This window comes from Ranitomeya variabilis, chromosome 6, assembly GCF_051348905.1.
Source record: "Ranitomeya variabilis isolate aRanVar5 chromosome 6, aRanVar5.hap1, whole genome shotgun sequence".
NCBI classification, from domain to species: domain Eukaryota; kingdom Metazoa; phylum Chordata; class Amphibia; order Anura; family Dendrobatidae; genus Ranitomeya; species Ranitomeya variabilis.
In genome coordinates, this window is record NC_135237.1 from 495,092,547 (window position 1) to 495,117,768 (window position 25,222).

A 25,222-nucleotide genomic window follows, 5' to 3' on the forward strand; every position below is an offset into this window, starting at 1 on the left:
GTGCGGCGCGGTGGATTGTGGGATTCGAGGAAGTCCAGACGGAAGTGGATGACAATTTAAGGTAATTGTATAAATAGATGTTGCTGTTTTAAATCTCCACATGTGCATGTAGAGAAATCAGCCTTGGAATTTAGATGCATATGAAGATAAGGAAGTAATTTATAGATCTGAAGCCTCTGTCACTCCAGCTCTATTCCCCATCCAGCACCCCCTCCTCTGGCCTGACTGATGGCCTCTATGATGTGTGACTCCATTCAAATGAGTCATCGTGGGTCAAGCTTGAGGAGGCGGGGAAGAGAGCTGGGGTGACAGAGGCTTCAGATGTATCATAGCTATGTGCATGTCAATTCAAATACAGATTTCTCAATAAAAGAGGAAAGGACTGACCATGTAATGGTATTATTGGACTTGTCTTTGAAAGAGCTACATGCACATAAAAATAGTTTTGGGTGTGAAATCCAGCAGACATATTCCTTTTTTAAAGTTTCTTCTTTAAGGTAGGATGTTCCTAACAATATATTTCAGAAAGACTAGGAATTTTAATCACATGGACACATGTTTTGACACTTTTCATTCTGTGATCTCCAGACCTCACCAATGGTAAATGCTACCTTTGGTGACATCACTACTAAGATGTCCCATGATATCGCTACAAGACTTATGGTGGAGGACACTTGAGTTTCAGTGGATGCAGGGGGCCCTCGCCATTAATGATCCCAACCTCACATGCTAAGAAGATGTGATTCCTTGGATTACCATGGATCATACAATTCCTTAAGACACATTAAATTCATTTTTTTGAGACTATTCAAATCTTCTGAGTTGTAATCTATGATTAGGCTTTGATCGCTTTGATTAATATGGACACTACTCTTACCATAGAGCAGAATACGCAGCCTGGAGATGGTGGCGGAAGAAGAAAAAGGAAAAACTGTTCAGATTGAGCTACTGAAGCAGGAGAAATCCAAACTCATATCACAGCTCACAGCCCAAGAGTCTCTGATCGATGGATTAAAAGCGGAAAGGAAAATCTGGGGACAAGAATTAACTCAGCAAGGTGAAGCCATTGAATCCTATTATTCAGTTTTACAGAACTGTATTTTTTTTTCTTTCTTAGTTGTATATTGCAAAGACAGTCCCCTCTAACTAGAATATAATCTTAAGAATCCGCTGATTTTCACCGATCTGGCTTCAATCTCCAGAGATAAGATGGTGTTACTGGGTGAAACTATGTGACTGGGCGCATTCTATGTGAATATGTATTATCACAGGCCAATGTAGAGCACATCAATCTAGCTTCTATGGGGGATCCAAGCAGAAGACCCTGACCATGTCAGCATGCCCTAAAGGAGTTGGCATTATTTCTCCTTTCAGACTTTATCTGAATTGTGTTGTACAAACCATTGTGCGTTGTAATGAAACCCTAAAAAGCTTCACGATAGGTGGGACGATATGCTTCAGGATAGACGGGGCGATATGCTTCACAAATAGACGGGACGATATGCTTCACAAATAGACGGGACGATATGCTTCACAAATAGACGGGACGATATGCTTCACAAATAGACGGGACGATATGCTTCACAAATAGGCGGGACGTTATGCTTCACGAATAGACGGGACGTTATGCTTCACAAATAGACGGGACGATATGCTTCACGAATAGACGGGACGTTATGCTTCACGAATAGACGGGACGTTATGCTTCACGAATAGACGGGACGTTATGCTTCACGAATAGACGGGACGTTATGCTTCACGAATAGACGGGACGTTATGCTTCACGAATAGACGGGACGTTATGCTTCACGAATAGACGGGACGTTATGCTTCACGAATAGACGGGACGTTATGCTTCACGAATAGACGGGACGTTATGCTTCACGAATAGACGGGACGTTATGCTTCACGAATAGACGGGACGTTATGCTTCACGAATAGACGGGACGTTATGCTTCACGAATAGACGGGACGTTATGCTTCACGAATAGACGGGACGTTATGCTTCACGAATAGACGGGACGTTATGCTTCACGAATAGACGGGACGTTATGCTTCACGAATAGACGGGACGTTATGCTTCACGAATAGACGGGACGTTATGCTTCACGAATAGACGGGACGTTATGCTTCACGAATAGACGGGACGTTATGCTTCACGAATAGACGGGACGTTATGCTTCACGAATAGACGGGACGTTATGCTTCACGAATAGACGGGACGTTATGCTTCACGAATAGACGGGACGTTATGCTTCACGAATAGACGGGACGTTATGCTTCACGAATAGACGGGACGTTATGCTTCACGAATAGACGGGACGTTATGCTTCACGAATAGACGGGACGTTATGCTTCACGAATAGACGGGACGTTATGCTTCACGAATAGACGGGACGTTATGCTTCACGAATAGACGGGACGTTATGCTTCACGAATAGACGGGACGTTATGCTTCACGAATAGACGGGACGTTATGCTTCACGAATAGACGGGACGTTATGCTTCACGAATAGACGGGACGTTATGCTTCACGAATAGACGGGACGTTATGCTTCACGAATAGACGGGACGTTATGCTTCACGAATAGACGGGACGTTATGCTTCACGAATAGACGGGACGTTATGCTTCACGAATAGACGGGACGTTATGCTTCACGAATAGACGGGACGTTATGCTTCACGAATAGACGGGACGTTATGCTTCACGAATAGACGGGACGTTATGCTTCACGAATAGACGGGACGTTATGCTTCACGAATAGACGGGACGTTATGCTTCACGAATAGACGGGACGTTATGCTTCACGAATAGACGGGACGTTATGCTTCACGAATAGACGGGACGTTATGCTTCACGAATAGACGGGACGTTATGCTTCACGAATAGACGGGACGTTATGCTTCACGAATAGACGGGACGTTATGCTTCACGAATAGACGGGACGTTATGCTTCACGAATAGACGGGACGTTATGCTTCACGAATAGACGGGACGTTATGCTTCACGAATAGACGGGACGTTATGCTTCACGAATAGACGGGACGTTATGCTTCACGAATAGACGGGACGTTATGCTTCACGAATAGACGGGACGTTATGCTTCACGAATAGACGGGACGTTATGCTTCACGAATAGACGGGACGTTATGCTTCACGAATAGACGGGACGTTATGCTTCACGAATAGACGGGACGTTATGCTTCACGAATAGACGGGACGTTATGCTTCACGAATAGACGGGACGTTATGCTTCACGAATAGACGGGACGTTATGCTTCACGAATAGACGGGACGTTATGCTTCACGAATAGACGGGACGTTATGCTTCACGAATAGACGGGACGTTATGCTTCACGAATAGACGGGACGATATGCTTCACGAATAGACGGGACGATATGCTTCACGAATAGACGGGACGTTATGCTTCACGAATAGACGGGACGATATGCTTCACGAATAGACGGGACGATATGCTTCACGAATAGACGGGACGATATGCTTCACGAATAGACGGGACGTTATGCTTCACGAATAGACGGGACGATATGCTTCACGAATAGACGGGACGATATGCTTCACGAATAGACGGGACGTTATGCTTCACGAATAGACGGGACGTTATGCTTCACGAATAGACGGGACGATATGCTTCACGAATAGACGGGACGATATGCTTCACGAATAGACGGGACGATATGCTTCACGAATAGACGGGACGATATGCTTCACGAATAGACGGGACGATATGCTTCACGAATAGACGGGACGATATGCTTCACGAATAGACGGGACGATATGCTTCACGAATAGACGGGACGATATGCTTCACGAATAGACGGGACGATATGCTTCACGAATAGACGGGACGATATGCTTAACGACAGGCGGGACGATATGCTTAACGACAGGCGGGACGATATGCTTAACGACAGGCGGGACGATATGCTTAACGACAGGCGGGACGATATGCTTAACGACAGGCGGGACGATATGCTTAACGACAGGCGGGACGATATGCTTAACGACAGGCGGGACGATATGCTTAACGACAGGCGGGACGATATGCTTAACGACAGGCGGGACGATATGCTTAACGACAGGCGGGACGATATGCTTAACGACAGGCGGGACGATATGCTTAACGACAGGCGGGACGATATGCTTAACGACAGGCGGGACGATATGCTTAACGACAGGCGGGACGATATGCTTAACGACAGGCGGGACGATATGCTTAACGACAGGCGGGACGATATGCTTAACGACAGGCGGGACGATATGCTTAACGACAGGCGGGACGATATGCTTAACGACAGGCGGGACGATATGCTTAACGACAGGCGGGACGATATGCTTCACGACAGGCGGGACGATATGCTTCACACACAATCCACAATATCTAGTCGTCATTAGATCAGACAATAGAAAAAGTGCACGTTTTGAGTTTTGGACATTGTGCATCTAGTAATAATTTTACAGTTATACATGTTAAAACATTCATGTTAACAGTTACCGTATGTAATTATAACCTTTATCAAATGAAAAATCGAGCAAAAAGATTTGCAGCATCCTGGTCAATAGCCAAGTCGGTAGTCCATGGCTGCCAGACCATAGCCCTGCCAATTTTCTCCTATCTGCTGGCATGTTATTAGATTAGTAGGCCCAGTGTGACATCATGGGTGGGTAGACAGTGTACCAAAGTGGTCTCTCCCAGATTACAGCGGGCTGAGGACTAAGGACATGACCAGGCAATTTGTTAAGGAACTAGTTTTTACTAACAACGAAAACTGTGTTAGCCCGGAAACAGCAAGAAGCACAGTTACCTATCACACACCTAGCACGGATCAGGTAGGACCCCTGCACTGCACAACCGATAGGCCCAGTATGTTCTATTAGCTACACTATAATTTGCCTGACTTGTGGTTCTGCCTAATGTGGTAACCGGGAGTTACCCAGAGCATGGGTGTAATTAGATGAGTGCAAGATGCATCCCCTGCAGCGGTGCAGCGCAGAGATTCACAAACTTAACAATTCTCTAAAATTACAATTCTGTTATGCTATCTCTACACAAGCTCACCTACCTAGGGCAGTATCTAGCTAAGGGTCACACAGCCCTCTTAGCAAACAATGGCTCTAACTGAGAATTTAGGTGTAGCACCAAACTCTAAAGTCTGCATGCTTGCACTCACCGGGATCACTGTGGTGGGGCCTGGGCTTAGGACTACATTAAAGGGAACCTGTCACCCCAAAATGGAAGTTGAGCTAAGCCCACCGGCATCAGGGGCTTATCTACAGCATTCTGGAATGCTGTAGATAAGCCCCCGATGTATCCTGAAAGATGAGAAAAAGAGGTTAGATTATACTCACCCAGGGGCGTTCCCGCTGCGGTCCGGTCCGATGGGCGTCGCGGTCCGGGGCCTCCCATCTTCTTACGATGACGTCCTCTTCTTGTCTTCACACTGCGGCTCCGGCGTACTTTGTCTGCCGTGTTGAGAGCAGAGCAAAGTACTGCAGTGCGCAGGCGCCGGGCCTCTCTGACCTTTCCCAGCACCTGCACACTGCAGTACTTTGCTCTGCCCTCAACAGGGTAAATCAGTACGCCTGCACCGGAGCCGCAGCGTGAACACAAGAACGTCATCCTATGAAGATGGGAGGCCCCGGACCGCGACGCCCATCAGATCGGACCGCCCGCCCAGGTGAGTATAATTTAACCTCTTTTTCTCATCTTTCAGGATACATCGGGGGCTTATCTACAGCATTCCAGAATGCTGTAGATAAGCCCTGATGCCGGTGGGCTTAGCTCATTTTCCATTTTGGGGGTGACAGGTTCCCTTTAACTGAACACAGAAGTGGCTGTCTAATTGTCTGAACGGCTGTATAGCTGGGAGACCGTGGAGTGAATCCTGGACTTGTCACCTGGAGTACAGTTTTTGCCTGACATGATAGCAGGCGGCCATTCACGTCACGGCTGATGCTTTGTGTGGAATCTAACTCTGTATCCATCCGAAGTCGTCCCCCCAACATGATTCTTCTTCTCTGACAGGAATCACAGGGACAGTTGCACGTTTCCTCAGTGATCTGACCAGCTCCTAGCACACTGCACACACTCGTTCTTCTTAACTCTCCTGTGCTCCTGTCACAGCTGTCTCTCTAACTGCACTCCAAGATGGCCGCCTGCAACTCAGTCATCCTTCAGCTTTCCAACTGTCGCTGGTGGCGGCTCAAACCGGTTCTCTCCCTGTGTGCCTTCTGACATACAGGTGACAGTCGTATGAATCTGCAAACCGCTGCCTTCTAGTGGCTAAAACACCAATAACATCTTTTATGCTTACACAGGTAAACAGGTGTGGAGTGGGAATCTTCATCCACCCTCTCACATGTGCGTGACTCTGCAATTATGAAGTTGCGTCCGGTCTTATCATCAGTGGGGGCTCTAGGGAATGGCAAAATATAGGGCAAAGTTGGCAAGTCCATGGACTACCGACTTGGCTGCTGGACCAGTTTCTTATCAATCTGTTTGCCAAACTTTGACCTTTTGTAGTTCCCGGTAACATTTGGTCCCTTTATCGCTCTGACTGCTACAAATTGAACCTGCACTGTATTCACTATCCGTGCAGTCCACAGTGTAGATGACTTGGCTTGTTGTCATTTACCAGAAACCTTCAATGTTCATTTCCGGATGCATTCTTCACAGTAGTTCTTTGTGAAGCTAAGTGTGCACAGTGTTTTTGGCATACAATTGAGGCTCCATTCACATCTCATTATTTTCTGGCATTTGATGGTGCATGGGGGCAGAAAGACACATTTATCAGTTGTATTTGGGTTTTACCAGTGTATGTGCAGAATGGATAGAAAAATAAGATGTGAACAGAGGCGTATGTATTTAATGCAAACTGCTAGACCAGGATGTAGTTGGATGCCTGTGCAGTTGGATCCTGTTTTCTCTGATGAATGTTACCACTTTCAGGCTTAAGGCTACTTTCACACTAGCGTCGTGCACGTCGCTATGCGTCGTATTGGAGAAAAAACGCATCCTGCAAAAGTGCTTGCAGGATGCGTTTTTTTCACCATAGACTTTTATTAGCGACGCATTGCCACAAGTCACAACCGTCGTGCGACGGTTGCGTCGTGTTGTCGGACCGTCACCACCAAAAAACGTTACATGTAACGTTTTTTTGGTGCGTCGTTAGCGTCTTTTCCGACCGCGCATGCGTGGCCCGAACTCCGCTTCCCCGCACCTCACAATGGGGCAGCGGATGCGTTGGAAAACTGCATCCGCTGCCGCCGTTGTGCGGCGCTTTCACTGCTAGTGTCGGTGCGCTGCAACGTCGCATAGCGACATGAAGTGCACGACGCTAGTGTGAAAGTAGTCTAAGTATATTTTTTATACAGTGGAGTCAGTGGCCAGCACATCCAGCGGGGTAGGCGTCTTTTTGCAGCCTTTTCTAGCAGGTAAAAAAAAGAGAAGTTCCCCTTCAATCAGAGCTAACATTCATCTTTAAAAAAAAATCATGAAAGATGAATACTCAAAGTGTCTAAGAAAGTTTGTTATACACCAAATACACTTTATTTCCAGTGATGAGAAAACCTCTTTTTAGAAATAATCCCTTGAAAGCATCAAACTATTTTTTTCCAGGAGTTGCATTGGCCCAGGACCGGGGAAGGCTGGAAGCAAAGATTGACGTCCTTTCCGCAGAGCTAGAGACCTTGAAAAAACAAAATGAAAGAGATAATGATGCACTGAGGATCAAAAGCAAAATGGTGGATGATCAAACTGAAACCATCCGGAAACTAAAAGAAGTGAGCCCATGAGTATTTTAGTTTGTATAGATTGCCCCAGACTTATGGGGCAGGATTGATTGTATTTCATTTTGGTGGCTCCTGTTGTAGAGCTTCATTACTCCATCATTTAGTATTCTCATACACATACGCTTCTACAATCACACTTCATTAGATTGCTGTTGGCTACCTCTCCTCAGCCTTCCATAAACCTGAACACTTGTGTTCTCCAGAGGGAAAGCACAATAAGCTGCTGACTCTGACTGACTGCCGTTTGAGAAGAACACAAGAATCATGCAATTGAAATCCGCTTGGTCTTTCATTCCTCCTGACAGCTTCCACTTTGCGAGAATCTGGAAGCCACTAAACAAATTCGATGGATGGCCATTCTCTCCCAAATCTGCCAGTCCGAAAGATCTACATCTAATACCTGGATAACTAGATAAAGCACTGGTCTCTTTAAAGGGAATCTGTCTGCAAGTGTTTGCTATGTAATCTGACATCCGCATGATGAAGGTTCAGGTACCCTGATTGCAGTGGTGTGTCACTTACTATACAGGTTGCAGCAGTGGTAATAAAATCACAGTTCTCTCTGCTGTAGATCTAGCAGAGCTCAGAGTGCTGAGCTGTGTATATCCCCGCCCACATCACTGATTGGCAGCTTTCTCTGTACATTCTATATTGACAGAAAGCCGCTGATCAGTGCTGGGGCGTGTTTGGACCAGGAGGGACGAGACACCTAGTCATCTCATGCTGATATAAAACACCCGATTTTAATTAAACTGCAAAACACAACCTAGAAAGTGACACATCACTGGAATCGGGGTCTCTGCCCTTACATTGTTCTGGTCTCTGATTACGTAGCAAAAAACCTCATAGATTCCCTTTAAATATCTGTGAAACTGATCTATGCGCTGACTAATATAAAATTTGCCTGCTTAATAGGTCTCCTTTATACACACTCCAACGTATGCTAAGTAATAGAAGTGACCATAGAGGAATAAATGGGAAACGTGTACATCCATGATAACTTGTTGCAGATATAGATGGCAATCGCTTGTAATTTTTATCTGACAAATCCACAATTCGAGAAGAAAATTCTATAAGGGTTTGTCAACAAATCAAATAAAAAAGAAATGAGGTCATGGTGGTCCCGAACCCCCGCCGCTCCACCGTGATGCTGCCAGCATCCCCCACCAGTCTCTGCTTCCTATCTGAACTGGAAGAAACTGTTTCTCATGGATTGGTACATTTCCTACACATTGTTTTGTCAGGGATTACAGGAAAGGGACGAACGAATAAGAAAATTACGGGCTGAAAATCTGGAGACAGAGAAAACCTTAAGAGAGCAAAACGATGAAAGCGCAACACAATTGCAAGAAGTGAAAGAGAAGCTGGAACGGCAGACGGCGAGAAAAGAAGAAATCAAGTTTCAGCTTGAAGAAAAGGAGGCCGAGCTGCTGGATGTGAAGAAAGCTTCCAGGTGATTAGGCAGCCGGCGGAGCAGAGGTTTTCCTAAATGTAGCGTGTGCTGTTTGATGTGGAATCTTGGCTCATTTCAGGCATTTGCTCTTTCTATTCATAGTGCAATGAATAAGAAGTGGCAGGATAAAGCCGAATTACTAAGCCAGCTTGAAACACAAGTCAGGCAGATGAAAGAGAATTTTGATGCCAAGGAGAAGAAGCTGATTGAAGACAGAGACAAAAGCCTCCATAACCATAAGTAAGTGATTTAAAGAAACGTTGTAAGGAGGCAGTGAAGCCCAGCTTTTTATCCAAATGGTTAGTAACCTTGTTTGATGTTTAATGACTGTCTGTCTATCGTGTATCCATATCATTTATACTCCAAGAGGACTACAACAAAATGGCGACACGGGGTGCCAGAGAGAGAGCATCAGCCTTTGTATGTTTCTTACACAATTGCCTTTTTTGTTTCTCAACACTTTAGTTCAGTGCAGATATTTTTGCAAATAAAACTCTATGTGGGGTTCCTGCATAATGCATGAATTTCTGCACGCCCATGCAGACGAACGGGACAGGTGTAGATACGACTGCCATCATTTAATCCTGGGGCGTTCAATCCCAAGAGCTCACATCCAGAAATTAGTAGATTGCTGCACATCACTTCCTGGACCAGTCAGACATTTCACTAATGATCAGGGGTATGGAGTGCACAGGTCACCTTTCACCACTGATTTCTGTGTGCACAGGGTGGTGATGGAGAAGCTTCATTCGGTGGATGACGCATTTAGGAGACAATTAGAGTCCATCCTGGCCGCTCACCAGGCCGAGCTTGTAAGCCTAGCAAGTCAGAAGCAAAAGGACTTGGATGCAGCCAATGAGAAAGTAAGTACCATATATACTCGAGTATAAGCCGAGGCCCCTAATTTTGCCACAAAAAACTGGGAAAACTTAATGACTCGAGTATAAGCCTAGGGTGGAAAATGCAGCAGCTACTGGTAAATTTCAAAAATAAAAATAGATATCAATAAAAGTAAAATTAATTGAGACATCAGTAGTTTAAGTGTTTTTGAATATCCATATTGAATCAGGAGCCCCATATAATGCTCCATACAGTTTATGATGGGCTCCATAAGATGCTCCATATTAAAATATGCCCCATATAATGCTGCACAAATGTTGATTATGACCCCATAAGATGCTCCATACAGATATTTGCCCCCATATCATGCTGCACATGGCTCCATATAATGCTGCACATGGCCCCATACAGATATTTGCCCCCATATCATGCTGCACATGGCCACATAAGATGCCCCATACAGATATTTGCCCCCATATCATGCTACACATGGCCACATAAGATGCCCCATACAGATATTTGCCCCCATATAACGCTGCACATGGCCCCATACAGATGCCCCATACAGATATTTGCCCCCATATCATGCTGCACATGGCCACATAAGATGCCCCATACAGATATTTGCCCCCATATAACGCTGCACATGGCCACATAAGATGCTCCATACAGATATTTGCCCCATATGCTGTTGCTGCGATTAAAAAAAATAAAAAAATTACATACTCACCTCTCTGGCCCCCGGCACTTGCTATAGTCACCTGCTCCCCTTTCCACCGCTGACCGCCGCTGTGTCTTCCCATCCTCTGCAACGACGTTCAGGAAGAGGGTGGCGCGCACTAATCGCGTCACCGCGCCCTCTGACCTGAGCTTCACTGTGGAAGACACAGCGGCGCCGACGGTGGAACGAGGAGCAGGTGAATATCGCGCACTGCCCCCGTCATACTCACCTACTCCTGGCGCCGTCGCTGCACGTCTGTTTCCCGGCACCGCATTTTCTTCCTATGGGAGGTGGAGCCGCATATTCATTACTGTAATGAGCGGTACCATGTGACCGCTCACTACAGGAAGAAACTGCAGCGCCGGGAAGCAGGGACCTGCAGGGACCGCGCCAGGAGTAGGTGAGTATAATCAGACAGCTCCCCCTCCCCCGCCGACCCTTGGGTATGACTCGAGTATAAGCCGAGAGGGGGACTTTCAGCCCAAAAAAAGTGGGCTGAAAATCTAGGCTTATACTCAAGTATATACGGTATTTTTATTTGCCCGGTCAGTGCCTGTCCAGTCTAGTAATGCTTTCTAAAACACTTAGCTGATATGTTAAAGGTAGTCTCCAAGAAATGTAATAATTAAAATAAATGATGCATATTTAAATATTAAACATTTTTCTAAACACATTTAGCAATACGTAGAGCAAAAAGGGTAAGCTTTATCTAGTGCACTCTGTCTGGATTTTACACAAAGCAAGTGCCAGGACAGGCTGTAGGACGGATTATGAAAAGCACGAGACAGATGCATTAAAACGGTCTGGGTGACTGAGATGGATGATCATCCTCAGACAGCTGAAGAAAGGTGTTTTATCTTCTCCTCTAGTCTGGCTCCACTCAGCGTCCTGTCAGGGTGACCGAGATGGATGTTCATTCTCAGTCAGCTGAAGAAAGGTGTTTTATGTTCTCCTCTAGTCCGGTTTCACTTGGCGTCCTGTCAGGGTGACCGAGATGGACGATCAGACTCAGTCAGCTGAAGAAAGGTGTTTTATCTTCTCCTGTAGTCCGGTTTCACTTGGCGTCCTGTCAGGGTGACCGAGATGGACGATCAGACTCAGTCAGCTGAAGAAAGGTGTTTTATCTTCTCCTATAGTCCAGTTTCACTTGGCGTCCTATCAGGGTGACTGATCAGATTTTGCGTTCATGATGCTTGACCGGACGCTGCTCTGACATGACCCCTGTCTCGTGCTTCACACAGCCTGTCCTACTTCCTACTGTGTATCCTCTGAAATTTAGGACGGGTTGTGCTTGGTTGTAGCTGCTATCTTGGAATGCTGACAGAGTACACTAGATAAAGCATACCATTTTGCCATATAAAGGTATTTATAAAAATGTTTAATATTTTAAATGTGTATTATGTATTTTATTTATTTTAGTGCATTTCTCAGGGATCCCCTTTAAAAAAAAGGGAAGCAATCACCACAAGTGAATGAATTGGGCTCTACTCACAAAAATTTGGTCATTGTCCAAATATTTCTGGACCTAACTGTATATGTGTTTGTGTATATATAATATATACAGTTAGGTCCAGAAATATTTGGACAGTGACCAAATCTTTGTAATTTCGACTCTACATGCCATTATTTTCAATTTAAAATGAAATAACTGAGATGCTATTGAACTGTTGACTTTCAAGTTTAGTTGAACAAAAATATCCTGTGAAATGTTTAGAAATGGCAGCTGTTTGTCTACAAAACCTCTTCATTTTAGGGGCTCAAAAGTGATTGCACAAATTAATTTTATCATAAATAAAATATTCATTTTTAATACCTTGTAGAGAGTCCTTTGAAAGCAATAAGTACCTGAAGTCTGGAATCCATGGACGTCACCAAACGCTGGGTTTCCTCCTTTGCGATGCTTTGTTTGCCTTTACGGCAGCTAACTTTAATGGTTGCTTGTTAGTGGGTTTTTCTACCTTAACCCCTTTCCGATATTGGACATAATAATACGCCGATGTCGGACACTCTCCCTTTGATGTGGGCTCCGGAGCTGAGCCCATGTTTTTCCCGGCACATGTCAGCTCTTTTGAACAGCTGTCATGTGCCCAGAAATTCCCCCCCATCGGCGCCCATGTCACATGACCGCGGGTCGCCGATGGGTTGGCATGACAGCTAGTGATGAGCGAGTATGCTCGTTACTTGGGTTTCTGCGAGCATGCTCAGGTGGCCTCCGAGTATTTCGGCGTGCTCGGAGGTTTAGTTTGCCGACGCAGCTGCATGATTTGCGGCTGCTAGACAGCTTGAATACATGTGGGGATTGCCTGTTTGTTAAGCAACCCCCACATATATTCAAGCTGTCTAGCAGCCGCAAATCATGCAGCTGCTTTGACATAAACTAAATCTCCGAGAATGCCGAAATACTCTGAGACCACCCGAGCATGCTCGGAGAAACCCAAGTAACGAGCATACTCGCTCATCACTAATGACAACCAGAGGTCCGCAGCAGACATCTATGGTTGTCACTACCGGATTGCTATGAGCGCCGACCACCGGGCGGTGCTCATAGCAAGTGAGTAATTCTGTTACATACAGGCGATCTGAGCATCACCTGTATGTAGCAGAGCCGAGAGGGTTATGGCAGCTTGTAGTCTCCCATGGATGCCAAAAGTTTAAAAAAAAAATGTTTTTTAAAAAATATAACAGTTCGAATCACTACCCCTTTCTGCCCATTCAAAATAAAACAATAAAAAGAAAAATCACCATACACATATTTGGTATCACCGCTTTCAGAATTGCCCGATCTATCAATAAAAAGGATTAATCTGATCGCTAAACGGAGTAGCAAGAAAAAAAAGTAAAAATGCCAGAATTACATGTTTTTGATCACCGCAACATTGCAATAAAATGCAATAACGGCGATCAGAAGATCATATCTGCACCAAAATGGTATCAATAAAAACATCAGCTCATCGCGCAAAAAATAATCCCTCACCCAACCCCAGATCGCGAAAAATGGAAACGCTACAGATGTCGGAAAATGGCGCAATTTTTTTTTAACCCCTTCCCGACCTGACACGCCACGTAGGCATCATGAAAGTCTGTGCCAATCCGACCTTTGACGCCTGTGTGGCGTCATGGAGGGATCGTGTCCCTGCAGATCGGGTGAAAGGGTTAACTCCAATTTCACCCTATCTGCAGGGACAGGGGGAGTGGTACTTCAGCCCAGGGGGGGTGGCTTCACCCCCCCATGGCAACGATCGCTCTGATTGGCTGTTTCACTTTCAACAGCCAGTCAGAGCGATTTGTAATATTTCACCTATGAAAATGGTGAAATATTACAATCCAGCCATGGCCGATGCTGTAATATCACCGGCCATGGCTGGAAACCCTGATCTGCCCCCCCCCCCCTCACAGCCACCGATCGCCTCCCCAGTCCTCCGTCCTGTGCTCCGCTCCCCTCCGTCCGCCTGTCCGCTCCCCCGTCCTCCTGTCTGCTCCCCCTGTGCTCCGATCCTACCCCCTGTGCTCCGATCCACCCCCCGTGCTCCGATTTCCCCCCCCCCCCTCATACTTACCGAGCCTCCCGGTGTCCGTCCGTCTGCTCCATGGGCGCCGCCATCTTCCAAAATGGCGGGCGCAGTGCGCCCGCCAAATCTGCCGGCCGGCAGATTCGTTCCAGGTACATTTGATCACTGTGATAAAACCTATCACAGTGATCAAAATAAAAAAAAAAATAGTAAATGAACCCCCCCTTTATCACCCCCATAGGTAGGGACAATAATAAAAATTAAGAAAATATATTTACTTTTATTTTTCCACTAGGGTTAGAACTAGGGTTAGAACTAGGGTTAGAACTAGGGTTAGGGTTACGGCTAGGGATAGAACTAGGGTTAGGGCTAGGGTTAGGGTTAGAATTAGGGTTAGAATTAGGCTATGTGCACACGGTGTGGATTTGGCTGCGGATCCGCGGCGGATTGGCCGCTGTGGCTTCGTAGCAGTTTTCCATCAGGTTTACAGTACCATGTAAACCTGTGGAAAACCAAATCCGCTGTGCCCATGGTGCGGAAAATACCGCGCGGTAATGCTGCATTGTATTTTCCGCAGCATGTCAATTCTTTGTGCGGATTCCGCAGCGTTTTACACCTGTTCCTCAATAGGAATCCGCAGGTGAAATCCGCACAAAAAAACACTGGAAATCCGTGGTAAATCCGCAGGTAAAACGCAGTGCATTTTACCTGCGGATTTTTCAAAAAACATCTCGCACGAATCCGCAACATGGGCACATAGCCTTAGGGTTAGGGTTGGAATTAGAGTTAGGGTTGGAATTAGGGCTAGGGTTGGAAATAGGGTTAAGATTAGGCTTGTGGTTAGGGTTATGGTTAGGGGTGTGTTGGGGTTAGGGTTGTGGTTAGGGTTGGGAATAGGGTTAGGGTTGGGATTAGGGTTAGGGGTGTGTCGGGGTTAGGGTTGTGGTTAGGGGTGTGTTGGGGTTAGGGTTGTGATTAGGGTTATGGCTAGAGTTGGGATTAGGGTTAGGGGTGTGTTGGGGTTAGAGTTGGAGTTAGAATTAAGGGGTTTCCACTGTTTAGGCATATCTGGGGTCTCCAAACGCAACATGGCGCCACCATTGATTCCAGCCAATCTTGCATTCAAAAAGTCAAATGGTGCTCCCTCCATTCCGAGCCCTGACGTGCGCACAAACAGTGGTTTACCCCAACATATGGGGTACCAGCATACTCAGGACAAATTGGGCAACAACTTTTGGGGTCCAATTTCTCCTGTTACCCTTGCAAAAATAAAAAATTGCTTGCTAAAACATAATTTTTGAGGAAAGAAAAATATTTTTTTATTTTCACGGCTCTGCGTTATAAACTTCTGTGACGCACTTGGGGGTTCAAAGTGCTCACCATACATCTGGATAAGTTCCTTGGGGGGGTCTAGTTTCCAAAATGGGGTCACTTGTGGGGGGTTTCTACTGTTTAAGCAGATCAGGGGCTCTGCAAACGCAACGTGACGCCCGCAGACCATTCCATCAGTCTGCATTTCTAAACGTCACTACTTCCCTTCCGAGCTCCGACGTGTGCCCAAGCAGTGGTTTACCCCCACATGTGGGGTATCAGCGTACTCAGGACAAAAAGGGCAACACATATTGGGGTCCACTTCTCCTGTTACCCTTGTGAAAATAAAAAATTACTTACTAAAACATAATGTTTGAGGAAAGAAAAATGATTTTTTTATTTTCACGGCTCTGCATTGTAAACTTCTTTGAAGCACTTGGGGGTTCAAAGTGCTCACCACATGTCTAGGTAAGTTCCTTGGGAGGTCTAGTTTCCAAAATGGGGTCACTTGTGGGGGGTTTCTACTGTTTAGGCACATCAGGGGCTCTGCAAACGCAACGTGACGCCCGCAGACCATTCCATCAAAGTCTGCATTTCAAATGTCACTACTTCCCTTCTGAGCCCCGACGTGTGCCCAAACAGTGGTTTACCCCCACATATGGGGTACCAGCATACTCAGGACAAACTGGGCAGCAACTATTGGGGTCCAATTTCTCCTGTTACCCTTGTGAAAATAATAAATTGCTTGCTAAAACATAATTTTTAAGGAAAGAAAAATGATTTTTTTATTTTCACGGCTCTGCGTTATAAACTTCTGTGAAGCACTTGGGGGTTTAAAGTGGTCACCGCACTTCTAGATTAGTTCCATGGGAGGTCTAATTTCCAAAATGGGGTCACATGTGGGGGAGCTCCAATGTTTAGGCACACAGGGGCTCTCCAAATGCGACATGGTGTCCGCTAAAGATTGGAGCCAATTTTTCATTGAAAAAGTCAAATGGCGCTCCTTCCCTTCCGAGCCCTGTCGTGCGCCCAAACAGTGGTTCCCCCCGCTATATGGGGTATCGGCGTACTCAGGACAAATTGTAAAATAACTTTTGGGGTCCAGTTTCTCTTTTTACCCTTGGGAAAATAAAAAAAATTGTTGCTAAAAGATAATTTTTGTGGCTAAAAAGTTAAATGTTCATTTTTTTCCTTCCATGTTGCTTCTGCTGCTGTGAAGCACCTGAAGGGTTAATAAACTTTTTCAATGTGGTTTTGAGCACCTTGAGGGGTGCAGTTTTTAGAATGGTGTCACTTTTGGGTATTTTCAGCCATATAGATCCCTCAAACTGTCTTCAAATGTGAGGTGGTCCCTAAAAAAAAATGGTTTTGTAAATTTCGTTGTAAAAATGAGAAATCGCTGGCCAAATTTTAACCCTTATAACTTCCTAGCAAAAAAAATTTTGTTTCCAAAATTGTGCTGATGTAAAGTAGACATGTGGGTAATGTTATTTATTAACTATTTTGTGTCACACAACTCTCTCGTTTAACAGAATAAAAATTCAAAATTTGAAAATTGCGAATTTTTCTAAATTTTCGCCAAATTTCCATTTTTTTCACAAAAAAACGCAAAAATTATCGACCTAAATTTACCACCAACATGAAGTCCAATATGTCACGAAAAAACAATCTCAGAACCGCTAGGATCCGTTGAAGCGTTCCTGAGTTATTACCTCATAAAGGGACACTGGTCAGAATTGCAAAAAACGGCCAGGTCATTAAGGTCAAAATAGGCTGGGTCATGAAGGGGTTAAAGTTTGAAATTTTTTTCACCACTTAGTTAAAAAAGAACCTAGACATGTTTGGTGTGTAAGAACTCGTAATGACCTGGAAAATCATAATGGCAGGTCAGTTTTAGCATTTATTGAACATAGTAAAAAAGCAAAACAAACAACTGTGGGGTTGCACTTTTTTTGCAATTTCACCGAACTTTGAATTTTGATTTTTTTTTCTTCTGTTTTCGAGTACATGACTTGGTAAAACCAATGGTGTCATTCAAAAGTACAACTTGTCCTGCAAAAAATAAGCCCTAACATGGCCATTTTGACCAAAAAGTAAACAGTTATGGCTCTGGGAAGCAGGGGAGCAAAAAATGAAAATGCAAAACAAAAAATACCTCTGGTCGTTAAGGGGTTAAGTTATGTCTTAAGCAAGTGAAATGCTGCTGCATGGGGTTGAGATCTGGTGACTAACTTGGCCATTACCGAATATTCCAATTCTTTGCCTTAAAGAAAACTCCTGGGTTGCTTTCGCGGTATGTTTTGGGTCATTGTCCATCTGTTCTGTCAGGTTCTGTCCAATCAACCTTGCTACATTTGCTTGAATATCAGAAAGTATGGCCCTGTACACTTCAGAATTCATCCGGCTGCCTCTGTCTTCAGGCACATCATCAATAAACACTAGTGACCCAGTGCCATTGGAAGCCATGGACATCCATGCCATCACACAGCCTGCACCATGTGTTACAGTTGATGTGCTGTGCTTTGGATAATGAGCCTTTAAAAGCCTTCTATATACTTTTTCCCAGCATTCTGGTACAGGTTGATCTTAGTTTAATTTGTCCAAGGAATGCTTTTCCAGAACTAGGCTGGCTTCATTAGGTGTTTTTTTTTTTTTTTTGGCAAAGTCTATGCGCTATCATGAAGTCTTCTCTTTATGGTAGACGTAGATACTGAAACGGCTACTTTGGAGAGAATGTCCTTCATTTTGCATAAATCAATAGTACAGGCAAGTAAACGTGTTCATGTATCTTACCAGACAATTCTGCTCCTTTCTCTACTTATGTGACACTTTATTACCTCCTTCTGCTTTTTGAACTTGTCATCCACTTTGAAGAAATGCCTCAAATACAGTCTTACTCATACAAGATGGCTTGCAGGTGACATATGAATCAGCCCATTATGCTCTATTGAGAGAGGGGAGTAGTGAGGAGCAGAGAGAGGAAACAGGCAGAGGGAGAAATACAAAGAACGAGGTAAACATTCTGATAAGACATTTGCCTCACCTCAGAGATGATTCGCATTCTGACAGCTCAGCTCCGCTATATAATGTCCTCCATGTTGTTGGAAAAAAATGAATGAAGAGCAAGAATCCCTCTCTGTATGCTGTGCTGTGTATAGAAGACATCACTACAGCCCATCTCCTGCCTCCTCTAGCTCCCAGTGGATTGCATATTAGAGACAGAGCCCGCAGAGCAGAAAACTGGTGAAAGTGTAGGATACAAGTCCTGTAACGGTCAGAAATATTTTTTTTTCATCATGTACTCACACAACAGTTTATTCTGAAAAGTTACTTTGAAAATATACTTGCGCTTTAAGATTTCACTTTACATGCACTAAAAGGTTGAGGCCATCTCTGGGAACACATCCCCATATCATTATGCTACACTCAGAAAGCCGAATGCCTCCAACGCTCAAGGGTCTGTCATTGTCTGAGGCTTTGAGCTCAGAAAACCTTGTCTTGGATAATGCCTCATACATTTAGTCCTTCCACATCTCCAGCTTTTGGGGTATGGTCTCTGCTTTTTAGCGAACTGCTTGGGTTTAGCAGTGGTTGTGTTGGTAGAAATTGCTAGTGAGTTCATAGCTGAATCTGTGCGCTACAGTCTGGATCCTAAGGGGGAAATTGGTGAATTTTTGGCTTGTCTTGTGAACTCTCCAGTGATTATCTGATCTCTTCATTACTGGGATTGCGCTTATTCTTGCCATGGGAAATTCTTTTCATGACCTATTCTGTACAGTAACAAAACTAATCGATATCAATAGGAGCCTCTGCTAACAATGCTCTGCCGCATTCAGACAAGAGTCACATTTTGGCGTCTGGATTATGATTGCGAAACCCAGACCTTCATAGTTACATAGGTTGAAAAAAGACCTAGGTCCATCAAGTTCAACCTTTCTCCACCAATTGTACATTTTGTCAATAATGTAACTATAACCCACAATGTATTGAGGAAATCATCGAGCCTTTTTAAAAAGGTGTTTGTATCTGCTATTACTACTTCTTATGGTAGGGCATTCCACATTCTGACTGCTCTAACAATAAAGAACCCTTACCAGTTTAGCTGCCGGAATTGCCTTTCTTCTACCTGTAATGAGTGCACCTGGTCCTTAGAATGGTCTTTAGAAGGAATAAGTCATGTGGTATAGGATTACTCCATCCTATGTGCACTACTCTACATTTATCTACATTAAACCTCATTTGCCAAGTGTTTGCCCATTCAGTCATCTTATTCAGATCGTTTTGCAATATTGTACTGTCAAGGTCAGATTTTAATATCCTACATAGTTTGGTGTCGTCAGCAAAGACTGACACTTTACTCTCAATCCCATACCCAAGGTTTTTAATTAAGAGGTTAAAAAGAATCGGCCTAGCACAGATCCCTGAGGTCCCCACTGCTGGCTACATCCCATTTAGAGAATGTACCATTTATGACGACTTTTTCCTGTCATTTTTTAGCACGTTTCTTACCCATCTGCATATAGTTGCCCCCAGTTCTTGCTTCTGTAGCTTCAGTATAAGGCTGTTATGTGGTACAATATCAAATGCCTTTGCAAGGTCCAGATAAATCACATTAGTTGCATTACCAACATCCAGGTTTGAACTTACCTCATAGAAACCCAACATGTTGGTTAGACACGACCTATCTTTCATGAATCCGTGCTGGTTGCCAGTTATTATATTATTCTTTGCAATATATATATATCATTTATAATGCCCTAAAAAATTTGGCACACTACTGATGTCAGGCTTACCAGACTGTAGTTGTCTGGATCCACCTTCTTACCATTCTTAAATATCGGTACCACGTGAGCCATCCTCCAATCCTGTGGCACCAGCTGTTACAAGAGAGTCTAAGGATATGAGATACAGCGGTCTATCAATTACTGAGCTCATTTCCCTCAGTATCCGTGGATGAATGCCATCTGGGATTTGTTAATATTTAATTTGCTCAGAAGCAGGCATACTTCTTTTTGTGTTTAAACTAGCTCAATCTGGTGGTGAACTTTGATTTTTGCCTTGTTGCCTTTGCCTTCTACTGAATTGATTGGCATATGGTGGTGTCATTGTCAGGTTCTGTAATACAGACTCTATAATATGGAAACATATGTATTTTCTGAATGCATTTACTCAGAGCCTTAGGCTGGGTTCATACTGCGTTCTGGCAGTCCGTTAGACGGACTGCGTTACACCATGGCATAACGCGGTGTAACACAGTCCTTTAACGCTACCATTAATCTCTATTTCAGGCGCATTGCTAGCGCACGCCCAAAATGAGCGTGCGCTAGCGATGTGCCGTCATTGAGTGACGGACCCTCGGACGCGGGCTGCAGCGTTTCCGGGTCCATCACCGCTAGCGCAGATAGAGCATCTGCTAGCTCTATCTGCACTAGCGCGATGGCATGTCGGCACTTGCGTTAACACAGCCCGTTTAACGCATGTGTTGAACGGGCTGCTGTTAACCCAGTGTGAACCTAGCCTTAACTTGTTTTTACCGGACAACCCCTTTATCAACTATCCACAAGATAGATAACATACTTATCGGTGGTGACCGACTGCTGTGACTAGTATCGGTTGCCAGATTGAAGAATTTTTATTCCCAGTGGGGCACTTTTTTACCCATTAAAATAAATGTGGCAGTGATAATGCCAACCACAGCTCCATTCATTCTCTGTTGGGTTGTTGGAAAAAGCCCGGCGCAGTGCTCCGCAGCCCCATAGGGAATATAAGGAGCAGCAATCGAGTATCTGCACTGCCGCTCCATTCTAATGGTGGTAAAAGTTCCCTGTGCTGGTGATCCCAGCATTTGAACCTCCACCAATCAATGTTTTATTACCTACCCTGTGGATAGGTGAGAACTTGTTTTCACCAAACAACCCCCTTAAATAGTAACTAAAATATTAACACTTTTTTGTCTGTCACTTTAATTTCAAGCAGATTGGTGGGGCTCCTGATCCTGAGACCCCCACTAGTCACTCAAAAAAACAGAACAAAAACGCTGCAATATTCAGGTAACAGGAGTGCACAGTTTCTGTATGAGCACTTGCACATGGAGGGGAGCATGAGCCTGAGCACATACACACAGAGGGGAACACAAACCTGAGCACATACACACAGAGGGGAGCACGAGCCTGGGCACATGCACACAGAAAGGAGCACGAGCCTGAGCACATACACACAGAGGGGAGCAGGAGCCTGAGCACATACACACAGAGGGGAGCACGAGCCTGGGCACATACACACAGAGGGGAGCACGAGCCTGGGCACATACACACAGAGGGGAGCACGAGCCTGAGCACATACACACAGAGGGGAGCAGGAGCCTGAGCACATACACACAGAGGGGAGCAGGAGCCTGAGCACATACACACAGAGGGGAGCACGAGCCTGGGCACATGCACACAGAAAGGAGCACGAGCCTGAGCACATACACACAGAGGGGAGCAGGAGCCTGAGCACATACACACAGAAGGGAACACAAGCTTGAGCACATACACACAAAAGGGAACACAAGCCTGAGCACATACGCACAGAGGGGAGCACGAGCCTGAGCATATACACACAGAGGGGAGCCTAAGCACATTACACACAGAGGAGAGCATGAGCCTGAGCACATACATACAGAGGAGAGCACAAACCTGAGCATGTACACACAGAGGAGAGCGCGAGCCTGAGCACATACACACAGAGGGAAGCTACAAGTACAGGCTTTCCATTGTGTCTGTACTCCACTCTTTTATGCTGAAGTGGGGGGGGTGCACAGTTGGTGAGGTCACAGGACCCGAAATTGAATCAAAATACTACAAAAAATATAAAAAGGCAAAAGTTTAGTTACTCTCTAAGTTGGGTATTTACCTTGGAAGCATTAAGAAGTTTTAAAAAGGCTACATGTCATAATCGGAGAGTGGTTCAGGCTGAAAGAGCAGATTAGGGTTCAATGATTACTTTTCTCCCATGCTGGCAGCTTATATAGGTCATGATCTATGTATATAATCGTCTAAGAGTCACTTCCATCTGTTTGACTGTCACGGAAATCCCACGTCGCTGATTGATCCGGCACAAATCAGCGACGGGCACAGTCCAGACGCGACTCCGCCCCTCCCTACTCCCCTCCAGTCAGTGCCCCCTCCCTACTGCCCTCCAGTCAGTGCCCCCTCCCTACTGCCCTCCAGTCAGTGCCACCATAGCGGTTTAGCAGTCCGTTAAACGGACTGCGTTACACCGTGGCATAACGGAGAGCTCTCCTTTTGTATTGCTGTTAGTACCTGCAGTGTAATTGCGAGGTGCCGATGGGCTACCATGTCAGCTGCGGGCCTAACAATATTCCCCGGGGCTTCTATCATTATCTTGCAGTTAGGCCCCAAAATAGTACCATTGGAAAACTACTGATCCTCCTGCAAAAAACAAGCTGTTATTTAGCAATAAGAACCAAAAAATATAAAGTTACGGGTCTTTAACACCTATTGAGCAAGCCTGGTCAGTAAGAGGTAAATGCTGCGAATAAATCTCTTCTTTTTTTCCTTGCAATTCTTAATTCTAACTCTGCCCTCCCGCTGTGAGCGAACCTTTTGTTCGTTCAAAGGAAAGCATCTCAGGTCCAATAGGAAAATGCTATGTAAATTTGCTTTTAGCAGTTACTTTTTATTTATGTGAAAGGGGCAAGTTGTAACGTTTTTCAACTTAATACTTTCGTATAAAAAGATTGAAAAACACTGAAGCGGCAAACTGGGTTACCCAAAATGTGTGTCCATCTCAAAACATGTGACCTCGACTGTAGAATTAAAGGATCTATCCACCACCCCAAGTGTGTTTCATACTGTCCCCAACTGGTATCCGTAGCCACCTACAATGTCCATACTTATGTTTTTCTTACCCTACTAGGTTTATCAAGTAGAGGAAGAAATGCGCCAACTGCTGCAAGAAACTGCAACCAGTAAGAAAGCCATGGAAGAGAAGATGAGGCGGCTGACCAGTGCGTTATGTGACATTCAGCAGGATTTCTAGCTCTGCGCCCAGCGTTGCGCTGACTTTAGTCTTACATCTGTTCATAGGTGTGTTGGGAACTTACATGACATTCGACTCCTTTAAGAGTTCACCTACAACCAATGTCGTTGTTGTGTCTTTAAATTATTACTTTAGTTTGTGTATATTTTTCAATGTATATTTCTAGATGATGAATAATTTCTGAAAAACACTGTATCCACTGACGGCGTATGTTTTATCGAGACTTCATAGCTAATACAGAAGTATAGGTTGTATCATGAAATTACTAAAATATAAAGTGAATTCCCACCTCTAGAGCTACTTCAAGTGCTGTTTACTAATCCAGATTTTTGCAACCTTTAAAAGCGGGGAACTCTTGGAGAAAACCCTACTAGTTATTTTTTAACCAAACCAAAAACAAGGGCCAGGACATCTGTTTCGTACCAATAGTCTGGTTTTAAGTGTGGCGGCTGCACGGCTTTAGGACACTATAAACCTGCAAATTAACCCCATATCTGCGGATTAATGGAGTATTTTGACATGACGGGTTATTTTTTATAAAAAAAAACGTAAAAGCCATCCCGCCACAACAAGGTGTTCCCAATCAGAATGGTTTCTATTATAGTGATTCACCTGTCTATGTGACAACCAGGCCTCAAAATAGATGAGGGCACAGCAGGACCAGTGCATGACCACATTGCAAATGTCTGTGGAGAGCCGAGTATATAATGACACACAACACAAAGGGACCGCATGCCCAAAAATACTGATCACAGGAAACCAAATAAAAAAAGACTGTAGAGGGAAAAACTGGTGAAAATGCTGGATACAAGAAATGGTGTTATTCCTCATGAATGCACTTGACAGCTTATCCTGAAAAGTTACTTTAATGTGCACATGTACAGTTGTGTGCAAGTGTTTGCCCCCTTCCGAATTTCCTATTCAGTTGCATATTTGTCACGCTTAAATGTTTCAGATCACAAGACAAATTTAAATATTAGACATTGATAACACAAGTAACACAAAATGCAGTTTTTAAATGAATGTCTTTATTAAGGGAAAACGTAATCCAAATCTACTGGGCCCTTTGTAAAAAATTGATTGCCCCCTAAACCTAATAACATTTCAATCGGGATATGGTCAGTACTTTGACTAGGCCACTCCAAAGTCTTAATTATATTTTTCGTAAGCCATTCAGAGGTGGACTTGCTGGTGTGTTTTGGATAATTACCCTTCTGCATTACCTAATTGCGCTTCAGCTTGAGGTCACAAATAGATGGCCGGACATTCTACTTCAGGATTTTTTTTGTAGACAACAGAATTCATGGTTCCATTTACCACTGAAAGCCTTCCAGGTCCTGAAGCTGCTAAACAGCCCCAGACCATCACACTACCACCACCACCATATTTAACTGTTGGAATGATGTTCCTTTTCTGAAAAGCTGTTACTTCTATGTCAGCTGTAATGGGACATACCCCTTCCAAAAAGTTCAACTATTGACTCGTCAGTCCACAGACTATTCTCCCAAAAATCTTAAAGGCTTGTCTCAG

The 25,222-nt window shown here is 44.6% G+C and overlaps 1 protein-coding gene across 5 annotated transcripts in view; it reads left to right on the forward strand.

The window, feature by feature from the left end:
- The window catches only part of LRRCC1 (leucine rich repeat and coiled-coil centrosomal protein 1), a 111,236-nt gene that overhangs the window by 82,774 nt on the left and 3,240 nt on the right, over positions 1-25,222 (forward strand). For 2 of the 5 annotated variants that reach the window (XM_077270749.1, XM_077270752.1), the window contains 6 exons: positions 883-1,057; positions 7,643-7,806; positions 9,060-9,268; positions 9,371-9,508; positions 9,996-10,131; positions 23,570-23,986. In XM_077270749.1, coding sequence (XP_077126864.1) covers positions 883-1,057; positions 7,643-7,806; positions 9,060-9,268; positions 9,371-9,508; positions 9,996-10,131; positions 23,570-23,692 — 945 coding nt within the window. In that variant the 3' untranslated portion in view covers positions 23,693-23,986. Of the gene's footprint in view, positions 1-882; positions 1,058-7,642; positions 7,807-9,059; positions 9,269-9,370; positions 9,509-9,995; positions 10,132-23,569; positions 23,987-25,222 lie in introns of those variants that run through there. The other 3 variants (XM_077270753.1, XM_077270751.1, XM_077270750.1) reach the window with 2 other exon arrangements.